This window comes from Mytilus californianus, unplaced genomic scaffold (assembly GCF_021869535.1).
Source record: "Mytilus californianus isolate M0D057914Y unplaced genomic scaffold, xbMytCali1.0.p SCAF_4, whole genome shotgun sequence".
In the NCBI taxonomy this organism is placed as follows: domain Eukaryota; kingdom Metazoa; phylum Mollusca; class Bivalvia; order Mytilida; family Mytilidae; genus Mytilus; species Mytilus californianus.
In genome coordinates, this window is record NW_026262690.1 from 71736609 (window position 1) to 71762997 (window position 26389).

Genomic DNA, 26389 nt, shown 5'->3' on the forward strand with positions numbered 1-26389 from the left:
CCCTCCTGTTAGGGGTTTAGTATCATACCATCATAAAATATATGAGAAGAACATAACCCGTATCATGCCAACAACAGTTTTAGAATAAATGTGTTTATTTCTGATGCAAAGACCCTATGAGTGATTCAATATTAAAACCAAAATTAAAAACTAAGCAGATATTCAGTGGAAATTAATTAATACAAATTGAGCTCTAAATTATACAAATAAAAAATATATGACTTGACCTGTTTTTTTGGTTATGTCTATTGCAGTCTTGTAGGTTAAGATTTTTTTCTGAAATATACATATACTTTTTTACTTAAAACATACAGTATGGGACTATAAGATGTAATTATCTTTTGGTTTGGACACACAGGTATCGTCCTCTGCTTTTTGTTGTCCCTAGTGTGGACAATGAATAACTTGCAAATTTATTTCTTTATATTTTATGCATAAAATAGTAAGTAGGGGGGGGGGGGGTGCGGGGGGGGGAATTGCATGTAAAACAAATTTGGGGCATGAATTTTAAGTAGTGATTTGGTCTAGTTAGAAAAGGGAAAAAAATAGTAAGTCTGAATTTTCGAAGCTGTCAAACTGAATTATAGACCCCCTAAACATGATATTGTCCATATTTTGAGTTAGAGCCGATAGACTTTTCTATAATTGTGATATAATTTGTCTTAAAAGTAGTTCTATTGTGACGGAATATTTGATACAACTTTATAACAAACTAGGTCGGAAACTATTATTTCATTTTCAGAGGAATCAATATCAATACCACAACGTATCATTGGATATTGTCAATACTAATTTAAATAATCTTCTAAGACACTATCGTTATCCTTACAAGATTAATACAAATGAATCATTAACTATTTCATGATAGAACAAATCTCTAATGAGATATGAATCAAATTAACAGCACAAGCAGGTCAACATTTATTATATAACTTTGGATATAATAGAAAAATCTGTTCTTAAACAAATTAACAATTGGACATACTTTCGGACAATTCGATATTTTGGTATAATAACTAAGAAAGTTACGTTGCCATAGCATCAGCGCGTACTGCTTGAGCATGTCGCTTGGTCTCTAGTTTATTCTATTCCTTATCTCAAAGAGATGTCCCGTGTTAGCTTTCAGGTCCGCTACCATTTATTGTAATAAATGAATAATTGGATGTTGATATCAGTATAACATGGTACATCTTTGTGCTTCTATCTCTGACTCTCAACACAAGAGCGAGTTCTGTGAGAGTAGAAATTAAACCTTTCCATTTTGGGGAGACTAGCCGTGGACAATGCCTATGTTTTTTGAGGCATTGTCGTCGATGTAGAGACAGGCCAGGATCGACTGACACCTATTAAGGAGAGGTTTGCATTTTTTTTAATAAAGAAAAAGAATTGACAATACAAGATAAAATACAATCTGAATCTGATAAAACAAATTAAAGAATACTAATAAAATTAGACATATCTTTTCAATTAATTCTAAATATTAAAACAGCAAATACTTTCTAAAATAACTTCAGATTAATTTATATCAATTATATTAATAATCAAAGTTTTATTTAACTTTTAAAAGTTTTAAAAGTCCTGAACTTACCTATTAAGGAGAGGTTCGCATTTTGGCGAGCCAGCCTTAATTCAAGCTTATATAGCAGTACGCGCTGATACTATGGCAACGTAACTTTCTTAGTTATTATAGCCAAATATCGAGTTGTCCGAAAGTATGTCCAATTGTTAAGTTGTTTAAGAATAGATGTTTCTATTATGTCCAAAGTTATATAATAAATGTTGACCTGCTTGTGATGTCAAATTGATTCATATCTCATTAGCAATTTGTTCTATCATGAAATAGTTAATTATTCATTTCTATTAATCTTGTAAGGATAACGATAGTGTCTTAGAAGATTATTTAGATTAGTATTGACAATATCCAATTATACGTTGTGGTATTGATATTGATTCCTCTGAAAATGAAATAATAGTTTCCGACCTAGTTTGTTATAAAGTTTTATCAAATATTCCGTCACAATAGTACACTACACTGTAAAAATCTTTTTTGGATAGAGCAGGTGCGATTTTTTACATTTGCGTTTTTTGTCTAAAAGAAATGCACTACGAAATAACTGTGTTCTCGGGCCTTTTATATGAAAAAAATACGTTTAAATATCGGTTATATGGTAGGTTCAAATATTATTGGATCTTGAAGATGCATTTTCATAATTACATTTAAGCCATCTACACAATAATTTTAAGTTGATCAAAACATAATTGATATAAGATATATTAATAGGTAATAATAGAGCAGATGAAACAGTTATGGTTCAAAGTTTTTGTTTCATTTTAAGTATTAAAAAAAAATTCTAATGTCCAACTTGCCAGTATTCAAATTATGTTCATGTAATATGTGGTATGCTTGCCAATAAGACAACTATCTGCCAGGGTCCAAATGACGTACATGTTAATTTCATAGGGTTACCTAACGGCCTTCAGTCAACATTAAGCAAAGCCCATACCGCATAGCTAGCTTTAGATGGCCCCGACATGACAGACTGTAAAACAATTCAAACGAGAAAAACCAACTGCCTGATTTATGTATATAAATAACAAATGATATACAGCAACAAGCGAAAACCAATGAATTGAAAGACACAAAGTACCGATCAGAGATATCTAGCAGAATATACTCGTAAATTGTACTCTTACAAAACAGTTAATATATTTCCTATAGAAAGGTCCGTACAGAAAGCAGTGTTTTTCTCTGGATTCTATTTTATAATTTTTAATAACCAAAGAAAAAAGAGATGATTAAAAAGCCATATTAAGTTGTGACGGTCAAACAAATGTTCGGATAAACTGTAAACTTTTCAAATTGAATCCTGCGTTTAAACGTTACCCGCAATCTGTAAACGATTATCACTACTTCTTCATCAAATATGTCGACAAAAACTTGCGGAGAACATACGAATCTATGAAGATACATAATCTATTCAAATGTAAATATTTTTGTTATAACAATCTTTCTAAAGATAAATCTTTTCAGGACGCAATCTCTGTAATAGCTACCTTTATTTTAATATTATATTGTGGCAAGTAGAAATCTACCTTGGTCATTATGACTACCTCGTTCCGAAGGAAGGGGTATACTGTTTACGTGTGCCCGACCGTGTTTCCATCCATTTCATACAATTTTGATAGCATTTTTTCTCAGGAAGCACAAAAAGAGCTCCCTTTGATATTGGTATAACAGCTTCATGTGAGCATGTTACTGTGTGGTGCATTTTCAGATCGATTGCTCATCATCTTGTTTACCGAATATATATATATTCCGACAAACTTCGTCGCTTTTTTCATAGGAATTATCAAAGCAAGGCTTTCTTAGATTTTGAATCAAGAATTATGTGAGCATGCTACAATATGTGAAGCATTTTCACATCCATAACTTTTCAACTTCCTGAATACTTATAGGGGTATGTCATAATTGAGCAATAGCTCACAGTTCAACTTATTATTTCTGGAAATGTTTATCTTAAATTTAAACAAACACGAACTATGCATAATACTAATGTTTAATGGATCTCTTTTATATATGTTTTAAGCTCTTCCAATAATGATGTATTTGATTAAAGTATTGAAACCAAGAACAACTGTAATACTTGGTAGCTTCGTAACTGCTTGTGGGTATAGTCTAAGTTGTCTTGCTGGAAACATATACTTCCTGTTCTTTACTCTCAGCTTCCTCGTGGGTATGTTTACAGCTATTATATATGTTACATACACAAAACAGAACATGATCGAAAAGTACCTATCTCTTTTGCCTTTCAAGAAAATACTTTTTTTGGCCAAATACTAGTAGACTATCCACCAAAGGACAAATCCCCGTACGGCCTTCACTGTGAACATAACACATACAGTAAGCTATAAACGACCCGGCATGACTAAATGTTTAACAATTCAAAACAGAAAACAACCGGCCCGATTAAACTGGTGTAAGCTTATAACAAAAAAAATAAGAAAAGAGAGGCGAAGGATACAAAAGGGACATTCAAACTCATAAATCGAAAATAAACTGACAAAGCCATGGCTAAACAAGAAAGAAACAAACAACAGTACACAAAACAAAACATAGAAAACCAGAGACTGAGCAACAATTATATCAGATAGCAACAACTTGACCACAAGCTCTAACTCGAAACAGGCACATAAAGAATGTACATTGAAATATATAGTACAAAAAAAATCTAAAAATATAATGGAAGGTAGCACTTTTAATGCAAAGTCCGATAGTAGGCTAATTTGACGCACCCACCTGAATTATAAATGTTCTTGATAAGATACATCTGCAGAATTGTTTTATCAATTTTTCTTCAGATATTTGATATGTCTTCAAAATGAAATGTATTTATCAATGTTGAAGGCCACCCTGATATATTTAGATGAAGAACAGTAATAAAACAGCAATAAAACATCTGTTCCTTAACTTATTTCATATGTGTGTAGTGGTGGTAGTATAGGTTATAAGTTGATACACCATATCCTCCTTTTTCATTTTTTTGTTTAATTTCTAAAAAAAATATATGACATATCTAGAATAATTTTCCCACAGGCCTTTGTCAATTGTTTTAATTGATTTTAAAAAAGCCACATTTAGTTTTTTTGAGATTAAACAAATTACTAGAAATTAAGTAAAACAAATCTCGAGCAAGCACTGTGAAACAAGGGCGTGTTGAACAGGGAAATAAATTTTGCCGTGCAAAATGCCATTTGTGGACCCCTGAAAGAGTTATTGCAATGTTTATATAACGTAAAAGGGCGTGGTACTTTCCCTATAGGAGGCACTTGCTTAAACGTCTTTGCGGGATGTATAAATTCGCAGCCACGTCCGGTCAGAATTGGAACGTTGAATCCAATGTCTCGTGTAGAGAGAGAGAGAGAGTGCAAGGCTCGCTGCACGTAAAGAACCATAGTAATTACTCGTTGAGCGGTCTGTAGGTGGCCTGTTACAAGGCTAAATGTCTGTCACTATCCTATAAAGCCCCATTTTCCAGTGACATTCCAAATTTCCCGCCCATCATCCCGGTCCTCCTCCTATTGCAGGACCTACCTATTGTATTCATTGTTAATTTATTTCCGTCCAGAAAATGCATGTAATATTTGCCACTGGACGTAGATCCAACAACGATCGATCAACTTATACTTTTATTCACTTTGCACTTTTTTTCTTTTAATCTAATTGAACATTTGTCATATTTTATGGAGGGACATCACTAATTCATCGCCCCATTGCTTTCTATGTTGAATTCATCAATTTCAAGCAGTCACAGCTCTTTTGTCTTAAGTTCAAATAAAGTGACAGTCATTGCATGTCAAAGCAACACTTTATGGTGTCTTGTAACCCGAATAATTAAGTCGTTATATTCACCTGATCTACGATTACTCCATTAACGCCTGAATGCATAGACAATGAAAAATCTTCAATCAATCATTCGGAATTAGCTCGGGATTTACCTATCTTGATAAAATTGAGATGATGACTGATTGGTCACCTCTTCTACGGGGCACCAATCACAATCCAGGATTCGTGAAGAGTTTTTATCGTGTTAGGATTTCAGGCCCTCGCAAGTAGGAGAGATCGATTACGGGGAGGGACTGTATTATTCGGATACTGAAAAAAATCTACATACTTTTAACTGCATATACGATAGTACTTGTTGCCGAAACTTCGGAAGTACCATAACAGGTAGTTTATAAGATCTGAGAAACAGGATTAAGGTAGCTGGGGTGTCTTCCACCATCTTGGATTTTGAAAAAGCAGACAACAATCGGTCTAGATCTTTAATGAAATGTGCAAATTTTCACAGTAGTATTTAATTCATGTGTTAGACTTTCATGTTAATATAGAAAATTATGTGTTTTATCATATTTACGGCTGTATTTTATAAAAAAAAACTGAATATTTTTGTTTGATTCGTTTTTTTTTCAACTTTGCCACATAAGGGGAGATAACTCAAATAAAGTAATCTTTATAATAGAATGTGTTGTGAATTTACCTATTGTATTATGTAGCATGAAAACGAGTCAGGTGATCCCATTTTTTCTTTTTCTTATCTGAAAGCATATTATTAGAGCTATATTCTCATATTTTATCTTAAATTTCTTTAGTGTAGTTTTTCTTTTTATCACACAAAATTGGGTTTTCCATTCATAATCTATACAAAATCTGACAATTTTGCACAACCTGTAGCGTGAGAAAAGCCCGGTGACCCATACTTTTTATTATATTTTTGAAAGAAGCATGATATAAACTACATTTTGACAAATTATTTAAAAAATCTATGGATTTTAATTTAGACCTTAATGGATCCTTTTTTTTTTTATCTTATACGTCAATTTCTTTATTATTCAAAATTATAAGTCAAAAAGTGTTCTACAATAATCAATTTTCATTCAGCTTTCGTTTGATACGCACAAAAAAAAATTCTACATATTTTGAAAGCAACACCCAAAACAAACTATTTTGTTTTAAATATGTACTACTTTCTAGCATGTTCTTTCAGACTTGACCCGAATTCCTTATTGATCATGGTATCCGAAAAAAAACTGATATAATGTCCTTTTGAATATGAGTATTCAAAGTTCATGTCTATTAAATAGTCTAGAATCAAATACATAAGATTTCATGGTTGCTTTTTATCGTTTACTGGATTAATAGTATGCAATGTGCAACTATAACACCAACGATTTATGCCATTAAACATAATTAAGACGTATAATTAACCCATAAAGGGTCGTCTTGTAAACTATTATGTTGAATATAATCTTATTTAAATCAACATTTGACAATGAATACCACCTGCAGAGATATCATATTAATATTTCATGAACATTCCCGTTTTGGAATTTTACTTTCGATTTTAGAAACCTTTATATATAATCTTGTACTGCTTCAGGAGTTCAATGCTAATATTATGGAACATATTTCTGTGCTGTCAGATAGTATAATTAACTATTATCTATCCTACTGTGCCAGTAATTAAAGAGGGCGTAAATACGTCTTCTTCATTCCTGCATACACACAAAACAACTGAATCAGATAATCAAAAAAAGTTGAACGCAAACATGTACTTCAGTTTCCCGCGATTCAAAAAGAAATGAAAGTAGGTGAATAAAGGCCACTAATATCTCATAATATAATGGGAAATGGCAAATATTCATAGAAACAAGTAATAATTAATTCACTTCAGTAGAAACAAACCTAACCCGAATAATTCAGTCCCTCACCCATGATCGACTCTCCCACTCGAGAGGTTAATGTAGCCATCGTAGAGCAGCGGAATATAACGACTGAATTATTTAAAATAAACCCAGGTTTCCTACGTGAAAAGATTACAATAGAAGATGTCGTATGTTTTGTTGCTAGGTTGCTTTTCTCACTGACGTATACCTCATGTCTCCTTTCGTTTATTGTAAAAGTAATTGAATTTCGAGAAATTTGTCAAATATAATGACTACCTTGCTGTCTCAGAACATAATGGTATTGTCATTTATGACGATGTAAGGTTATCATTTTGTTGGTTGACTATTTCAAAACGAGTGTCTCGTAGATAACTTGATACATGTGTTGTTATGTTTCTCGTGTGTTACATGTTTCCAACAAAGTGTTTCGCATGAGAAACAGTAAATACTTATACTTTTAGAATACTTGGTATCAAACTCGATATTCAATTTCGACAATCTCGTCGACATTGACATTTGACGACTTCTATTTTATAAAGTGAATTGATCTCTGTAGTTATTTATATATAATATGTATAATATTTCACATTGAAACAAATAATAAAATTCTTCTGAACAATCGAAAGCACAAGTAACGTTTTAATTATCACAGATTGTATGGAACTAAGAAAATATTAATGTGAAGTAAAAAATCAGATTTTAGTTAATTTATTTTGAGTAGCAAATACCATCAAAGGACTTTAACACGAATGATTTTAGATATATATTGCCAAAACACTTTTTTCTTCAACTCAGGCGTTGGAATGGCTTTGATTTTACCACCCTCGATCTATTTACTTGGGACGTATTTTTCAAAGCGGCGAGCTATGGCAAATGGAATAGCTATCTCTGGCTGTTGTTTAGGGGGACTTATATGTCCTCCTCTTTACAGATACTTACTGGACAATTATGGTTTACGGGGAGCTCTGTTGCTAACTGGTGGTATTTTGATGCACGATGTTCCAATGGCATGTTTATTAAGGCATAACGGCAAGTTATCAAACATTTCTAAAAATGCAAGCGAGAAAGAGACCGACAACAAAAGAAATCAAACAGAATCAGAAAGACCAATACGTATTCAGAACATTGTAAAAGATCATCGCATTAATAATGGTGACGTGAACATGTATAATTTTTCTAATGGATCAGATCCGTTGTTGTATAAAAAGGAGAGCAAAGTTAAACTGTTATCGTCAAGTGAAAATGGTCTTAATAGAAACGTTGACACTCAATTACACGATAAACATTATAATAAGCGAGGTTTTTCAATATCAGATTCATTAACATTTGGAAATAGTAGTGCATCTTTAGCATTATCGATGACAAAACTGAATTCCAGCGATGATCAAGTAAGCGATTCGCCTGTTGAGGTACAGAAATGTCCTCATCCATGTACTCCTTTCTTGAATCCAACGTTCCTTCTTTTTGTTATTGCAAACTGTTTGGCAACAACTGTCACTGCTACATTTTTATCTTACCTTCCTCTCTATGCCAGTCATCATAACATTGACAATACCAAAATAGTCATTTTAGTTTCCCTCACTGGAGCAGTGGATTTTGTTGGGAGAATATGTTCTGGAATTATGGCTGACATACCACATATAAAAACATACCATATCTTAGCAATATCGCAGGGTGTATGTGGTGTGATATATAATTGTAATCAACTACTGACATCGTTTGCTGGACTAGTAGTACTTTGTGTTGCAATTGGTCTATTTGCTGGAGTCCAACTTGTATTAATGTTTAGTCATACTGTAGAAATAGTTGGACTTGAGTTAACACCTCCTGCCGTATCGATCCTCATTGTTGGTCAACTACCTGCGTTTATATTTGGACCACTAATTTTCGGTAAGTAGCTTTAGTAAAATCTTTTATTTCAAACTACGAAAATTTTAATAAACGGATACTTCCATGAATAAGTGACTATACAAAAATACTCGATTCTGAAATTAAAACATAGTTTCCGTTGGTTGGTAACGTTTGGTTTTGTCAGTTTGTAAGGACTTCCCCTTTTGATACGACTGCAAAATTTGCGGTTGTATAATGTTATGATGTTGTCGTCATCCTCCAAAGTCATTTGGTTTCCAGACAATAACTTGAGTAAAGGTGTATGGATCTCTATGAAATTGTACCACAAGGTTCCATATCACAAAAGGAAGGTTGGAATTGATTTTGGGGGTAATTATTTGTACTGTTTAGAAATAAGAGGCCAAAAAAAGGGTCAAAACGCACTTTTCTTGTCTCAGGACAATAACTTGTGTATAAGCATATGGATCTCTAAGAAATTGTACCACAAGGTACCACAAGGCTCCATACCTCAAAAGAAAGGTTGGGATTGATTTTGGGGGTTATGGCCCTAACCGTTTAGGAAAAAGGGGCCGAAAACAATACTTTTCTAATACTTTGTATGAATTGCTTATTTCTTGACCAATTTCAATGGAGTTTTAATTCAAATTCTTGAATTCCTGGGTTTCTTTAATATGCCGAATTTAACCGTGTATTAAGATTTTGGATTTTGAGCCTAGTTTTTAAATTGGTCCACTCTGAGGACCAAAGAGTCAAAAATTTAACTTTGTTTGATTTCATAAAAAAATTGAATTGTTTGGGTACTTTTATGTGGTGAATCGAACGTGTATTTAGATTTTTTATTTTGGGGCCCGATTTCAAATTAGTCCACATTAAGGTCCAAATGGTCCAAAATTAAACAGTGTTTGATTTCAACAAAAAAATAATTCTTGGGATTCTTTGATATGCTGAATTTAACCGTGCATTTAGATTTTGGATTTTTGGGGCCCGATTTCAAATTAGTCCACATTAAGGTCCAAATGGTCCCAAATTAAACAGTGTTTGATTTCAACAAAAAATTAATTCTTGAGATTCTTTGATATACTGAATCTAAACGTGCATTTAGACTTTGGATTTTTGGGCCCCGTTATCAAATTGGTCCACATTGAGGTCAAAAGGGTCCAACATTAAACTTTGTTTGATTTCATTAAAAATTGAATTCTTGGGGTTCTTTGATATGCCGAATCTATTCATGTATTTAGATTTTGGATATTGGACCATAATAGGTAAATGTCCAATTTAAATTTTTTAAATTCTTAGACCACATTCATTCTGTTTCAGAAACCTATGCTATGTCAAACATTTAAATATAAATTGCACAATTTATAAAATTATAAGTAGATTCATAGTTGAAAATAGATACAACATTAATTCTATTTTTAGAGAAGAAATTATGTGTAAATATAGTTTGCAATTTACAGTTCATTATTAGATATTTTGAAAATGATGAACAGTAAGTTTTATGGATTTTTTAAAGACATTGTGTTTAATGGTGAACGATATTTTGGAAATTGTTTATTTTTTTTATTCTTTTTTTTGTAAATTTTTTGAAGAACTTCATGGAAGGTTTGTTTGTTATTCTGTATAAATTAATTTTCAGAATGCTATATATGTTTTTTTTTTGTGAAGCGAACCCCTTTAAAACTGAGCTAATATTGTCTATTAATAAATAAATAAATTCAATTCTTTGTGTACTTGGATATGCCGAATAGTACCGTGTATTTAGATTTGGATATTGGACCATGATAGGTAAAAGTCCAATTTCACAATTTTTTTCAGTTATTTCATCACATTCATTCTGTGTCAGAAACCTATGCTGTGTCAAATATTTAATCACATCCAAATTCAGAGTTGTATGAAGCTTGAATGTAGTGTCCATACTTGCCCCCAGCTGTTCAGAGTTCGACCTCTGCGGCCGTATAAAGCAGCGCCCAGCGGAGCATTTTATTGAATGTACCTTTGAATTTGGTGTTTGATATACTTTTTTAATGTAATGGTAAAATGCTAAATTTATACTGGCATGTGAGTTCACCGAATGACATAGCACATGAGTGAACATAGAGAAATTGAAAAACTTTGTAATCTTGAGGCACCCAACAACACGTGCTATCCAAAGAAAACATTTAAAGGAATCGATACTTTTTTCTACTATGGACATCAATAGTTTGTGGAAATTCAAATATGTAGTTTAACTCTTGATCAGAAATAGTTTATTCATTTCGTTTCAAGTGTACATGTTTGTAAAGCAATACTGTAAACCAACTTATTTTCGCGGATACTTTATTTGGCGATTAGGTCTTTCTACCCCATTTCGCGGCGATTTATTTTCGCGATTCTCAAATTTACTTGATGTAGTTAAATATGGAAAAAATTCCAAGTTTTACATATTCGCGACGATTTATATTCGCGATAAATCTACTCGCGAAAGTCGCGCAAATAAATCGCTTGCGAAAATTAGTTGGTTTACAGTATAGTATAACGAACGTTAACAATCCACTTTTCAAATACTTTTTAAATAAACAGTTACCAATTAAAAGGATATTTTTAGGAATTCTTTTTTTTTTTCAGGTCTTTTAAGAGACTCCACAGGTGACTTCATAGCATCTTTCCGTACAATAGGAGCGCTAGCTTTACTGTCATCGGCATTATTTCTCTGTGAACCTATTACAAATCGGATTATCAGACGGGATGTTGTACTCGAGGAGAAAGATGACCTTGATATGTAATTTATGGTACGAACTCCCCACAATGTATATTAGATATTTTAATGACCTTTCTTCTGAAGGCTCTATAGATCAGTAATAGAATGCAGAGCCGATAATCATGATGGGTAAACAAAAACAATACCAGTATTCGATTAGTTATTTTTGTAAAATGACTGGAATTTTTAAACAAAATTCAACAAATTGCCTATTCAGTTTCAAGTAATTTGTAGAAAAAGAGTATCATTGAGATATGACCAAAACAAAAAAAAAAGAAAAAAACCCAATGATATAGTAACATTAAGTTTCTTCTTCAAATACCAACTGGGAGAGTTTGTATGTATTTCATAGATTTTTAGTGAATCTACTTTAAGTTGTACTTACTTTATATTTCAGATAATAATTTTATGACTTTCTTGTCATGGTGACAGAAGGAAAAGTTATTCTAACAATAAAACAAAATTTACAAATATTTTTTTTAGAAAATCTAGATTCAAAACAAAAGTGATATATGAAGCAGAGAAAAGGAAGGATGTTGTTTGATTGACTGATTTTTGTTTGTTTGCGTTTAGTGGCAAATATTTTATGCTTATTTAGGACGAGAACAAATTGATAATAAATCAAATAGGTTAGGTTCTGCAATGGATTGACCGGATAAAGGACATGAATTTTTACTGCCGCTTGAAAAGAAAGTATGTTGAATAGGGACAGATGTTACGTTACAACAAAACGAATTCTCCTCTTAAGCATTGGTTTCACCATACAAGGTCGTGTTTGGTTATAAAGTAAAGATATGAATATCTTAATCGTCACTGCCTCGAGGACATTCTTAGGTCTTTATAATCTGTCGAATTAAGGCAACAGTAGTGTACTGATGCTAGAATAGAACAGCAAACCAAGAAGAGACAAATCAAGGTGAGTCAAAAAGGGCGAGCGTCTTCTACTAGAAATGCATTACCCACTATGCGACGAATCTTATTTAGTCTGATGAATGCTATGATAACCCAAAAGTTTTAAGTCAACCTAATCACGCTAATAATGCTTCGAATCTTTTGGAAACACATGAAAAGCATTTCTTTATGTGTGTGCTGTTTCGAAATCCCAATGTTTTTCAAACGTTTAAATGTTGACAAATCTGAAAAGTAATGGTCCGGGTTTCACCAAATGTGTTTGTAGTGCTAGGACCAGATTTAACGCAAAACGATATATTTGCCAAAAAATCAAGACATATGTGCAACATACCCTGCCGTCCAAATATTTTATGAAATAACAAATAATTGTCGAGTTCAGTACTTGTGGGAATTTTAGATAATTCAGTTGAATTTATTTTTGATAATTTTATCTCTTTAAATGCAAAACGTTAAAATCCAGTTATTATACTATATAAAACTGTTGTGTTGTTCTATACTTTCAGTTTGTGTGTACATTTCATTCTATAAAATAATTCAGGCATTTTGTAAAATGCCTTTCAATTTTTCAAGGCATTATGTAAAATGCCTGAAAAAATTAGTCAATATACAAATTGCCTAAATCTTACAGGCATTTTAGAAAACGCCTAAAGTTTTCAGGCATTATACAAAGTGCCTAAATTTAGAAAAAATGCCTGTTACATATATATAAATATAATGCAAATCAAATGTTTCATCATTTGTGAACAAATTATTTGGCATTGTGAAAAAAAACGCATTTGTGTTGTTACGCAGAATATTATATGCACGTTATTGTGATAAAAAGTAAATATTAAGTTTTGGCTGCATACAAAATGATGCTAACCTTCCCGGAGCGAGTAGGTTCAAATCTGGGTTTTGATAAACTACTTTTACTAAAACTCGTTACTATTATTATAAGTTTTTATGTTTATAACGCTACTATCATCGCTTGTCAAAGTTTCTCTCCTCATTACTATGTTTTTAAAGTCGTATTACTTGTCTACTTAAAAAAGCGATGTTTAGGCATCTTGTAATGATGCGAATGATGTCAACATAGCCTGCTAAGTTTTTGACTAAGCACTGCATAATAGAAATATAACACGAAAGTATAAAAATACATAAAATAAAGAAAGCTGGAGTTTCAAAAAATATTAGGTATAACAACAGACCAAAAAACAATACCCTACAGCACCGAAAAAAGGACAAAGACAATTAACAACAATACATGGTCAAAGATAGTCTAACTTGGTACAGGGACAGAATGTGGTGGGGTTAAACCAGTATAACGTGGTAAAGACAATCATAATTATGATTAATGAAAAATTCTAAAAGGGTAAAAGATAGCAGAAATTGTTAATTCGATTTTTCAAAATGTAAATAATAGGTTATAATATTTTTGAATTGATACGACAATTATCCTTCCAGAGCATCTGAGATCACCCCCGGTTTTTCATGTGATTCGAGTAACTCAGTCTAAAGTTTTCTGTGGTCTCTTTGGTCAGTGTTCCTTTTTTTGCCATGGCATTGTCAGTGCCTCGTTTTTACTCTTAAAAATCACGAAAAATGAAATTGCCTCCTTCCCTTCAACGTTTGGTTAAAATATAATAAATGTACAAATTGACAATTTCTCTCGAAATGAAAATTTAACAAAATAAATATGAAAATCACCTCCTCTCCTTAAACGTTTGGTCTTGTCAATAAACATAACAGTAAAATGTTGTTACATATTTTGATAAATCCCACTATCAATTGAGTTTAGTTTCATACATTAAAATACCTATTTAAGATGTACAATGTAACGGAAAACCTAAGTAGGCTTACCACAACCATACTTAAAAATATTTGAATTAATTATTTATCATTTTTAAATACAGGCCAAAATGATTTCCAATGTGTTCAGTACGTCATTTTCCATTTGAAACAGCAAGTTGGATTTAAACTTTTACATTTTTATTTTCTGACTGGAAACACAATTCATGCAGATTTTGTTTGTCATTCAACGTGGGGTAAAAGGAGCATTAATTACAAGTGTTGTATGTTTTTAAAGTTGTAGTATTGATGAATAAAACAATAAAACAAATAATGCAGTTTTATAAAAGATTTAAAACGCTTGATGACAGATGAAACGCCTAATCAATAACCGTTTGTTTGGTACATAAGTATAGTAATTACATGCCGTCATTTAAAAAAAAAAATAGATCAAGTTGTATTAGTAAAAAGGTTTTATAAATATTCAATATACCCCCGTGTTTTTTTGTTATTACAACTTTCACACAGACATGGTTCTTGGCAGTAAGTATATTATCTTTTACGATATCAATTACCAGTATGTAGTCTTTATTTTTAAATATACTCTGCAAAAATGCATGTTTTTTTTCTCTCTAAAATTTTATTCTGTGTATTGGAAACCGACTTTATACAGCAATGCTTTAATACGATTCAATGCTGTTTGGAAATTCAAAATTGAATTTTTTCGAAATATTAACTTAAGTAATAAAACTTAATCGTTCAGTCTGAAAATTGACTAGAATCGAAGAAAACTCATTCTTTAGTAGACAAAATACGGAATAAACCTGGTACACATGTAAAAAAAAAAGTCCCCGCACAGTTAATATTACTGAAAAAAGAGTTCAGTCGCTTAGTTGTTCTGAACGTAGCTGCCAAAAAGAATACCTGAAAACTCTTGATTTAGTTTTCGATTTAGATTGCTCTTTGTGCATTCAAGCAAAAATGGTAGTAGAGAAGCAATATTGGTTACTCCTAACCGGCTTACGTCAGAAAGCTATGTTTTGTTGCCGTAAATGAGAATTATAGATTATCACTTTCAACCTGAAAATTACCTTTTAAAAAACTTTTTAATTGTAGGACAGTTTTTGAAATAAGTAATCGATCAAAATAGTAACATGTTAACAATACGGAATATGTGTATGTTGTTTTAAAAGGACGTTGGTTAAGACATGATAATTTCAAAGTGTACAAATAAATTCTGTAAATAACATAACAAAATTCATAGAAATTTCACAGCAAATTTGTGTACATACTGATTTGTTTCTCCAATAAGAGACAAAGTGCTAATGTTAGGCTATAAAGTTTAGGAAATAAAAAAAATCCAATAGATATACATACAATGATTAGTTCAAATATAAAGTATTGACTTGTTTTAACCGTTATTTTTATTGAACTGATTTGGAGAAAAAGTGAGATAATTATCATCTTTGTTAAAACGAGTTATAGGATGTGAAAACTCATAAATAAAACATTGATGTCGTTTCATTACTATTTTTTTTCTGGTGTGCATAGTTCGTGAAATGAAAAATTGCTATGGATCTTCATTTTTTGTTGATAAGTACAGCAATACTGAAATTATCTGATTACGTCATGAAATTAGAAGGTATGTAATATATTTATAAGTTTTTTGTCTAAAAATGAATGCCACTGAAAAAGAATCGTAGGTACTTTCTATTGTTGTACTCAATATTGGAATGTTTAGTAGTAAATAGTTTGATTTTAAGGAGCAGTAGGCTCGAATTTCGTCAAGGTTCCTTTACAGACATTTTCAGGAAAGCGATCATCTTATGCAAACTAGTCGACCATCAACTCTTACTTTGATAAAGAGATATTTTATTTTTACAAAATTTTACAAATATCTCTTTCACAAATACCGTTCTGCTGACTTTGATTTGGGTCCCCCTGAACATTTTGTCACTGTCTTGGCAGATAAGTTATATTTTCAGATACTACATTTTCATTTAACGCTAGTACAAGCATGCTTTATGTGTATAATGTCAGCTGATTGGTGTCTTTATGTGTTTTTTTTTTTATTTCTTCCTATCAGTAGGATCCATGTTTTACATCCCTATAATAAATTCTATATCTCAAAAAGAAATACGATCCACATGGTTTAACTTGAAAACATTAACAGTGTATATATCAGACTTGCACATTTCAAAAATCGTTTGACGACTAACACCACTTTCTGTAGCACTATTGGCCATTTCGTATGGAACGCCACAGCTGTCTTATGTGGAACTCTGATATTACTTTATGTTGAATTATTATTACTTGATGATATTTTGTCTTTACTTAATATGATTTTGACATTACGTAATGATGTTTTGATATAACTCAATATGGATTAGTCATTACTTAATGATATTTCGATATTACACGATATGGTTTCGTATTGACTTGATATAGTTTTGTCATTACTCAATATGGTTTTGTCATTACTCGATGTGGTTTCACCATTATTTAATGTGGATGTGTCATTAGTCAATGTGGTTTTAACATTACTTGATGTGAATGTGACTTAACGTTATGTAGTTGTTTCATTACATGATGTGGTTTTGTTATTTTGTAATGATGATTTGCCTATTCTTTATATGGTTTTAACATTACGTAATGCTGTTTCAAAATTTGACGATTTTACACTACATGATGTGTTTGTTTCATTATTTGATGTGGTCATGTCATTCTTTGATGTGGTTATCCCATTACTTGATGAGGTAAAATCACGTGACCAATTCGGAAAACCTGTTCTATTTTTAGATATATTTCCATGTTGTATGTGCCTTGGATGAGTGTGGCCAGCCATCGAATTAACGTTCAAATTAAAGTTCGGGTTACTGTTTGAGTTAAACTTTGAGTTAGTCTTCGATTTCGAATTCAAGTCATTATTAGAATTAAAGTTTTAGTTAGCATTGAGTTTCGAGTTGGACTTCGAGTTTGAGTCATATTTAAAGGTGAAGTTCTAGTTAACATTAAATTTGAGTCACTTTTTGAGGTAGAGTTTGAGTAAGATTCGAATTTAAGTCTCATTTAGATTAATTAAGATTTTGAGTTGAAATGCGAGCTATCTTATATGAGTTCGTAATTAAATTTTCTATCGCGGAACAAGGACTTTTGCTCGGGCTTCCGAAAAGAGGGCTCCGGGGTATGCGTACAAAAGATAAACAATGTTACAGTATACAAAACGCAACATAGAAGTTGAAATAAAGTTAGATGTGGTGTGATTGACAATGAGACAACTATCCAACAGAGTTTAAATGCAGTGGATGTAAGAAATCATATATAGGCAACCGTACAGCCTTCAACACACCGTATAGTCAGCTACAAAAGGCCACCATGCACCTAAGTGAAAAAATTCAAACGAAAAAACAAACGGTCTTATTTATAAATAAACAATCTACAAAAAAAAATGACACACATTTATACAACGACAACAATTGAACTTCATGCTCCTGACTTGGGGCAGGTACATAAAGAAAGTGCACGTGACGGAGTTTAACATGTATGTGAGCGCTAAATCCTAACCTTACATCGGACTGTTACAGTTGTGTAACAGCACAACACGAGAAAAAATGTAAACTAGACAAAGTGATGCCCCCGCACTCAACTCATTTAACCGCTTATACACCAAAAATGACAAAAAAAAGTTCAATTATCTCCCAAAAGTGCATAAGATAATAAAAATAAAAACCCTGACCACATGCACACCTTCAATATATGTACAAACAGACAGTAAAGAGAAAACTTCCTAGGATTCAAACTGACGGACGGACGGACGGACGAACAGGGGTAAAACAATATGCCCCCCAACTTTCAGTTGCGGTGGAATACAAAACAGTTTCATTTGGCTAAATTCAATAGATCGGTATGACTGGGTAATATAAATCCATCGGGGTGATCTCGGATGCTCAAGAAAGGCACCCGTCGTGTTATTCGAGAAAGTACAAACCCAGTGATTTGGTTTTATTTGGTAGTTTACATTCAAGGAAAAGATGACGGTATTATGGTTACGACCACTGGAACATGTCCGTCGTCACATGTGAAACAGATATTCCAAAAAGTTTATTTTTCAATTAGTGCGAGGTTGATCAGGGAATTCAATTGGTTACAAATAAAAGATTGATATTCGTATATGTTCAAATGATCATTTACGCTAAAAAAAATTTGGAGAATTCTTATTTTATAGTATTGATGCTTTGTCACTTAGTCCGAGCCCCCTCCCCCCGTTTCCCTGTAACTTTAGTGTGTGTTGATTTGAAGTGTTTCATTTGTTAACAATAAAGTTCAAGTCTTTTGATTTGTGTCGAGCCTGCGACATCAATGCAGCGGCAGTGAGACACAACAAACCTATATTTCGTCGTCGATAGTGGCGTCGGCGTCTCCATCTCCATTTTTTTTTATTTCTATTGAGTTTAACCTTTCATTATACATGTTACTAAACATGTATGCCATCATAATTTTGTACTTTTAGAATATCATACTGTATTTGTTTACCTCGACTATTGTATCTGTATTAATATTATATGTTTCTCTGTAAACTTGTATTTAGTTTTTAGAGAATAAAGTATATATCTATCTATCTATAGATCGTTAGGTTTCTAGTTTTTTTTACATTTTTCATTTCGGGACCTTTTATAGCTTACTATAGGGTATGGGTTTTGCTCATTGTTGAAAACCATACAGTTTTGTTTTAGTTAAATAAAACCGAATTAAACTGTTTTGACATAATAAATTTGTAAACCTCCATGAAGTGTTTTAAAACTTGTATAGGAGTTATTCCTCAATTTCAAGAAAAAGCATCTACAGAAAAACATTTTTTTTTTTTTTTAACCGATAAATGTATAGATAAATGTACAGCCGATCAACATGACGCTTTTACACTTACAGCAGCAATATCAGGCGAGACACAGGGTTCCGTGAAATATTTTACAAATTTATTACAAAAATACTGCTTCCGTTTGAGAACTTAGGATAAAAACAACAGGACCAAGTGGTTTGGGGATATCCCAATTATGTCCGAAATACTGTAAACTTTTTAATACTTTTTTTCTTATTATTGTCTGCCGTTCCCCTTTTTCATACCAAATAACTCTGAACAACCACTCGAACTTTAATTTGAACTTTAACTCAATGGATAGCGATACCCATCCAAAGCACATTAAACAAACGATATATTGAAATCTGTTTAAAAATAGAACATATTTTTTCCGAATTGGTCACGTGGTTTTACCTCATCAAGTAATGGGATAACCACATCAAAGAATGACAGGACCACATCAAATAATGAAACAAACACATCATGTAGTGTAAAATCGTCAAATTTTGAAACAGCATTGCGTAATGTTAAAACCATATAAAGAATAGGCAAATCATCATTACGAAATTACAAAACCACATCATGTAATGAAACAACTACATAACGTATAGTCACATTCACATCAAGTAATGTTAAAACCTCATTGACTAATGACACAACCACATTAAATAATGGTGAAACCACATCGAGTAATGACAAAACCATATTGAGTAATGACAAAACTATATCAAGTCAATACGAAACCATATCGTGTAATATCGAAATATCATTAAGTAATGACTATTCCATATTGTGTTATATCAAAACATCATTACGTTATGTCAAAACCATATTAAGTAAAGACAAAATATCATCAAGTAATTATAAAACAACATAAAGTAATATCAGAGTTCCACATAAGACAGCTGTGGCGTTCCATAATTTCGTGGCTGTCAGCTTTTAATGGTGAAGAAAGCCGGAGAGAACCTCAGTGTTGACAGGCTAGTGACACAGTAGTTGAACTTCTAAGATCACATGGCCACCAAGGCCTCACAATACTATATAACTGGTTAAAGAAAAGGATTTTACTTTTTAAATTGATGAAATTTTGTAGCTATTATTGATTTTGATGTGACCAAAAGGTCAAACATTAGTAGTGTAGGAGTTTAATTAACAAAAAAAAAATCACTTATGAAATTACAATATTTAAGGTAACATATTGCTACACATGTGTCGACCAAGTAATTAAGCATGAAAAAGCCAGAGACTTAATTTATTCCAAACAAAGTAATGGGCAGTGAATATGTAAACAAAATCCACCGTTTTCGTTTTGCCAGACACTGAGGGGATTCACTTTCCATTTGTATAAAAAGAATCATAAAGTAAGGGTATAATTAAAATAAGAATCCCCGGATAATCAAATCCTTTCATTTTCTCAATTCACAATAATTTGTCACATTTGTATAGACCGTCATATTTGGGAACCTTGCAAATGGTTCTATTGGTGTTTCCATGGACTATTGTTAACTTTTTAAAAACCTTACATTCATCTTAAAGTATTATCAGCAGATATATTTTACGCATTTAAGTATGTTATTTCTTCAGTCGCCCAGTATCTATATCTTCGTCGAGTATAAACCCTTCGGAAAATTAAGAATGTTATCCAGAAATTTAAGAATATCTCATGATGCATTGACTTGATGCAGAAAATGTGAACATTACAAAAGAAAAATATACAACAATCATTGTATCCATTGTGTAAATTAAAAGAGCAGCTGATAAAATATGGAGCTCACTTAAATCATTGTTCTACTTAGTATTATTTCTTATAAACTATCTTTATTAGGTATTAATAATCTAGCTATTAAATCATGATTTTGCATTTCGCTATATTAATTGTATCTATTTCATTTATTTAATGCAAACGAAATCGCACGTAATTCATTTAAATGAGATATGGTTAACGTTTTTGATGTGAAAACATATCAATTTATGTCAATGACTGTAAATAAAATATATTAAAGATTGTAATCCAAATTATGTCTTTAATCCCGGGAGAAAGTTTACCACATTAGCCAAATATACTAGTTGTTACAGTTTAGCGTAGAAATTTCATCGATTGAAATCGGTAGGATTTTTTTCATTAATTAAATTCCTACACATCTAATGTTTGACATCTTTTATTGATGGTATCATATTGAAACAGAGTAACCAATTAAGAACATTTTAGTGATTCAGAAATGTATGCATTTTCAAGTAGGTAAATTTATTGACCTTACTACGACCAACTTATAGCTATATATTTATATCATATTTGTTTTTCGTTCATTGTTTTGTACATTAATCAGGCCGTTAGTTTTCTCGTTTGAATTTTTTTTACATTTGTCATTTTGGGGCCTTTTATAGCTGACTATGCGGTATGGGTTTTGCTTATTGTTGAAGGCTGTACGGTGACCTATAGTTGTACACGTCTATGTCATATGAGTTATCTCATTGGCAATCATACCACATCTCCTTATTTTTATATGTATAGAAGCAATATCATGTACGGAATGACGCAACAGGTGTGTCAGATAAAACTATCCATCGAATTTGAAATGACGTCAGAGAATTCATGGACATAAAAATTGACTTAAACTAAACAATTTCAATTAATCGCATCGCTGTCCCCGTTGACAATTGTCATTCAATTGCCCTGATGACGTTTTTTTGTAACATTCGACTTAATGTCTGTGTGTTTTCATCACATGTTATTTACAACGCGTTGCTTATTAGAAACCTTTAAAACGAAGCCTATGGTAATTTAATGCAGGTCCCTTGTGGACAAGAGATTTGTGTACAACAAAAACAAGTTAAATGAAAAATCCATACGAATATTCTGAGAAACAGACTGAACTGATAACAAAAAAGCGAAATATTATAAATAGCAACCACATTATGCAGGCATGCTAGAAACCATTAGAATTTTAACGTACAAAAGTCACGTCGATTTCTCACACTCTAAGAATTTCAGAAAGCAGAAATCGTTGTGTAGATTTTTTGAGCTGGAAACCAAGAGAAAACAACTACTTGTTTAACAACTGTTAGTTTCCGATGGTATCACCAACCCTTTAGCTCAGAACCTCATATTGGCATGAACAATTTGAAGCAACAGTAGTTTACCGATGTACAAATCTCATAAATCTATTAAGAAGATCAAATCAAGGGAAAAAACCCAAAAACTTCGGGAATCGCATGAACTCATAAAATTGCTAGACAGGGTTAGCGTCTCCTGTTATATAAATATTAAGGAGGTGTAGTATAATTGACAATGAAACAGCTATTCACCAACCAGAGCTCAAATGAAGTTGATGTATGCATGTTTCATCCGCCATGCGAATCGACACTTTGTCAAAATGTCACAATCATGAATAGGACACAATCGATAGTTTGCAGATCAGACGACTATTCTGATATCTTAACATCTGAAACTGCTAAACATGTCGCTATTGAGTTGAACCACAAGAACATTGTTCATTCCAACCAACCCTTAATGATTCCCTTAAAATTTGGGTAGTTTATATTTCCCTCTTTTTTCGTTAATTTGAAAAAAAAGATATTGTTTCAATGAAATTTGCTGGTTTAAAGCTAGGAGAATCATTTGAATGTAAGGAATGTAATTCCCTAGTTTATAGCTCTAATTCCTTGTCCGGTTTTGGCTATACTCTTGGTCCTTTTCGGTTATATCTGCAGTTCTACGTTTTTAGTAGATTTTAAATTTCAACATTTTGGCCTGAAGCACCCCCGAAGAGACATTCAATCGCGAAAGACTTATTTGGTGCAGTAAAATCGGTACCGTATTATGTTGTGAAATGTCCAATGTCGTCGTTTCACTGTTTTAAGACATTCAAATTAGGAATAAACATTATAAAAACTTAACATACGCAAGACGGGATGTAATTTCCTGCATTTGATTTCCGTTTTATTTACGGTTTCGTAGGTGTTTCACTACGTGACGTTTCACAGACGTCTATAAACTTAAAAGTTTAGAAAAGTCAATAAGTTTATCGTATTCTTATGCAAATCTTATTCTATAGACAAAGATAAAGCAAGAGAGTTATTGTTGGGTTTCTATCAATATAGATCGAATGAAAATGTTGATTGCAACTGTTTTTTTTTCCAGGATTTAATTTATATTATTTCACTGTGGTATATGACGATTTATTGAATAAAAAAACTACTTCATTCAAATTGTACCAGGTTAATAATCGGTTAAAAATGAAAAACTTATTTAATATTTTGTTTTGATATTGTTTATTTTGTAGTTATTTGGTTTGTCTGATATGGTTTCTTGTTTTATTGTGTGTTAGTTGGAAAAAAAGAGGCGGAAGATATTTTGGTTTGTTGGTTTACAATGATATGACAAAATGTTGACATTACATATACATTAATTTTCTTACTTGTTTGTATTTTAAGAAATCACATTTCTATATTTCCATGAAAATTGTGCCAGGTTAATGCTCGGTTCAAAATGACAAAAACATATTATCTATTTTGTATATTTTGTGATAGGTTTGTTTGTCTGATTTGGGCTTGCACGGATTTTTTTTCTGCGTTATTGCTGTTTCATGAGGTTGTTGAATGTACTCACGAAAATTTAAATGATGTGTTGCAATCTTTCCAAACTGCCCTATTAAGGTTTAACATGACATTCGTTTTTTTCTGGCTTTTAGCTAATTTCTTTTTTTTTCTCTATATGTTTTAACATGATCAAACCTTTAACTCGTCTAAACCTCTTTTACAGATTAAACATGGTGAAAAAGTCTATAGCATTGTAACATAGTAACACACACATTGCTTAAATATGAAGACGAGTTTTGTTATTCCTTAGCACACTTGACGGGATTTGAAATTCAGTTAGTGGAAATGGAAATGTACGAATATCATAACCCTGATCGACTTAACTCTTCTGTCGGGTTATATTCTAACGAGCCAGTTTTTAAGTATCCTTACTATGAAAGATCATCTAGACTTCGGCGTTCAGCTGAGGATTTTTTCGAAAATAAAAATAATATTGCAATGTATATTGTAGCGCCGATTTTATTTCTTGTTTTCTGTAGCTGTTGTGGACTTTATGGTTGCTATAAATGTAGAAGATATATGAAAGAAAATGATCCTGTTTCAAGTGTTAAGCAAAAGATACGTAATGTCCGAGATTTAATCACCGGGAAAAACAAATTAAGAAGACAGCAATTTTTAGATCAATTAAATAAAAGAAGCCGTCCGTCATCAGCCAAAAGTATTCAATATTATGGAAGAAACAGCAATAAAGATGATTTAGATGAGATCAGATCAGTTATGTCAACACCCGGGATATCTTATTTTCCAGAAAACAAATCATTTGCCAGCTCATCTTCAAATTCCCAGTCTGCTGTTTTCATACACGATTTTCATAATTCGCCGTTATCAACTCTGACCGAGTCTACTATAATTAGCTGTGCGGTCAGTGTTGAGGATCATCCGTTCGGAATTTTAACTTCGGAATCCATTGAAATGCAAAGTCAAACTCCGCTCCCCGAAAAGTCTTCATACAGTAGATTTTTAGATCGTGGTACTGCTATTGTTGAACAAAATGGAGATTTGTTATTTTCTGTGCAAACACCTGGAAAGGCTGCACTTGTACGTAGCACTGTTTATGAACCAAATTCAGTATATAGACAAAAAAGCAACGTTAGTTTTACAGCACCTTGCGTTGGTAAGGCAGCTTTTGTGAAGACTCGGTCTTATGCATCTAACAAAGAAATACAAGCACCATTACCTTATACAACAAAACACTATGAAGAAAGTTCAAACCAGCGACAAATGGAATCAAAATTAACAAATATAGAGCTGTCTGTTTTTAAAGGATCCACAGAAGATTCATCATATTTTCCCTCCATACTTATTTCACCAGTTAAACCAAGTGTACAGAAAAATATAGAAAATGTCAGCCATAGTTCAGAAAATATGCTCGATAGTGACGATTGTTCGTGTGAAAGTTCAGAAATGTCATCAAGATATCTAGACTTAAATGAAAAACCTCAATCACTTTCGATTAATTTGCCTAAATTATCAAATAGTGAAGAATTAGTATTTAAGAGCAATGGAGAGAAAATAAATTCCGATGACCCCCCATCATACTCCTCTATAGAACAGCTCAGTTACAAAATGCGGGGTAGTTCCGCACATTATAGACAGGAAAAGTATCGGACAAATAATACAGATTCAAAACTGGACAAAATCTCATCACCTTTTTCGAAAAATGCAAGTAATCAGTGGAACAATTTTGCTAATAGAGGAGAACTAAGTTATGCTGATACAATGAAATCTTTAAAATATGCAACTGGTAAACAAAAGTCAGAAATTGAATTAAAAGACAAAACATTTTCTGATAATGTCAACGACACAGCCAAACAAGCTGTCATTAACGATTCTTTTCAAGAGTTTGAAGTAAATCAAAAAACAAAGTATCAACTACTTGCAGAAAAATTTATAAAAGAGGCAGCAACCAAACAGAAGACAAAACGACAAAAAGACAGTAGAATAGTCGATTACTGGAGATAATTAGCATTCCCGTATCCACATTTTCAGTTTTGTATGATTTGAAAAAGCCAATTTTCAGAATATGATATAAGATACACAAAAATCTAAAACACAAATCATAACTTGCTGTATATACACAACAGGATGTGTTTGCATTTGTTTCAATTTATTATTAATTTATTTATTGTATTTGTTGCACAAGGAAATTTTTATAAATTAATTAAAACAAATCGCAAAGATTAATGAACCCGGAAAATAAACACCATGTGTACTTTTTGTTCTTTGACTTCTGTACGTTTATGAATTACAGAAAACGAACAGGGTGGGTAAAATACGTGTGTTTGTTTGTTTGGATTAATTTTGCCTTGCCTCTGATGAGTCTTAGAAAGACGAAATGCGGTAATGGCGTAACAAATTATAAGCCTGGTAAATTAAATGAGTTATTTTTATAACCCTCGCGTATTTTTTAAATCTATTCGGGGTCTGAGATTACTTACAAAAGT

The 26389-nt window shown here is 32.1% G+C and overlaps 1 protein-coding gene across 4 annotated transcripts in view; it reads left to right on the top strand.

Moving 5' to 3' along the window:
* Window positions 1-26172, top strand: part of LOC127738450 (monocarboxylate transporter 11-like) — a 50732-nt gene extending 24560 nt beyond the window's left edge. Inside the window, exons 4-7 of one of the 4 annotated variants that reach the window (XM_052249709.1) lie at window positions 3588-3734; window positions 8020-9114; window positions 11680-11843; window positions 24109-26172. In XM_052249709.1, the coding sequence (XP_052105669.1) occupies window positions 3588-3734; window positions 8020-9114; window positions 11680-11837 (1400 nt within the window). In that variant the 3' untranslated portion in view covers window positions 11838-11843; window positions 24109-26172. Of the gene's footprint in view, window positions 1-3587; window positions 3735-8019; window positions 9115-11679; window positions 11844-13799; window positions 15035-15899; window positions 16134-20272; window positions 23704-24108 lie in introns of those variants that run through there. The other 3 variants (XM_052249705.1, XM_052249707.1, XM_052249706.1) reach the window with 3 other exon arrangements.
* The last annotated feature ends 217 nt before the right edge of the window (window positions 26173-26389 follow it).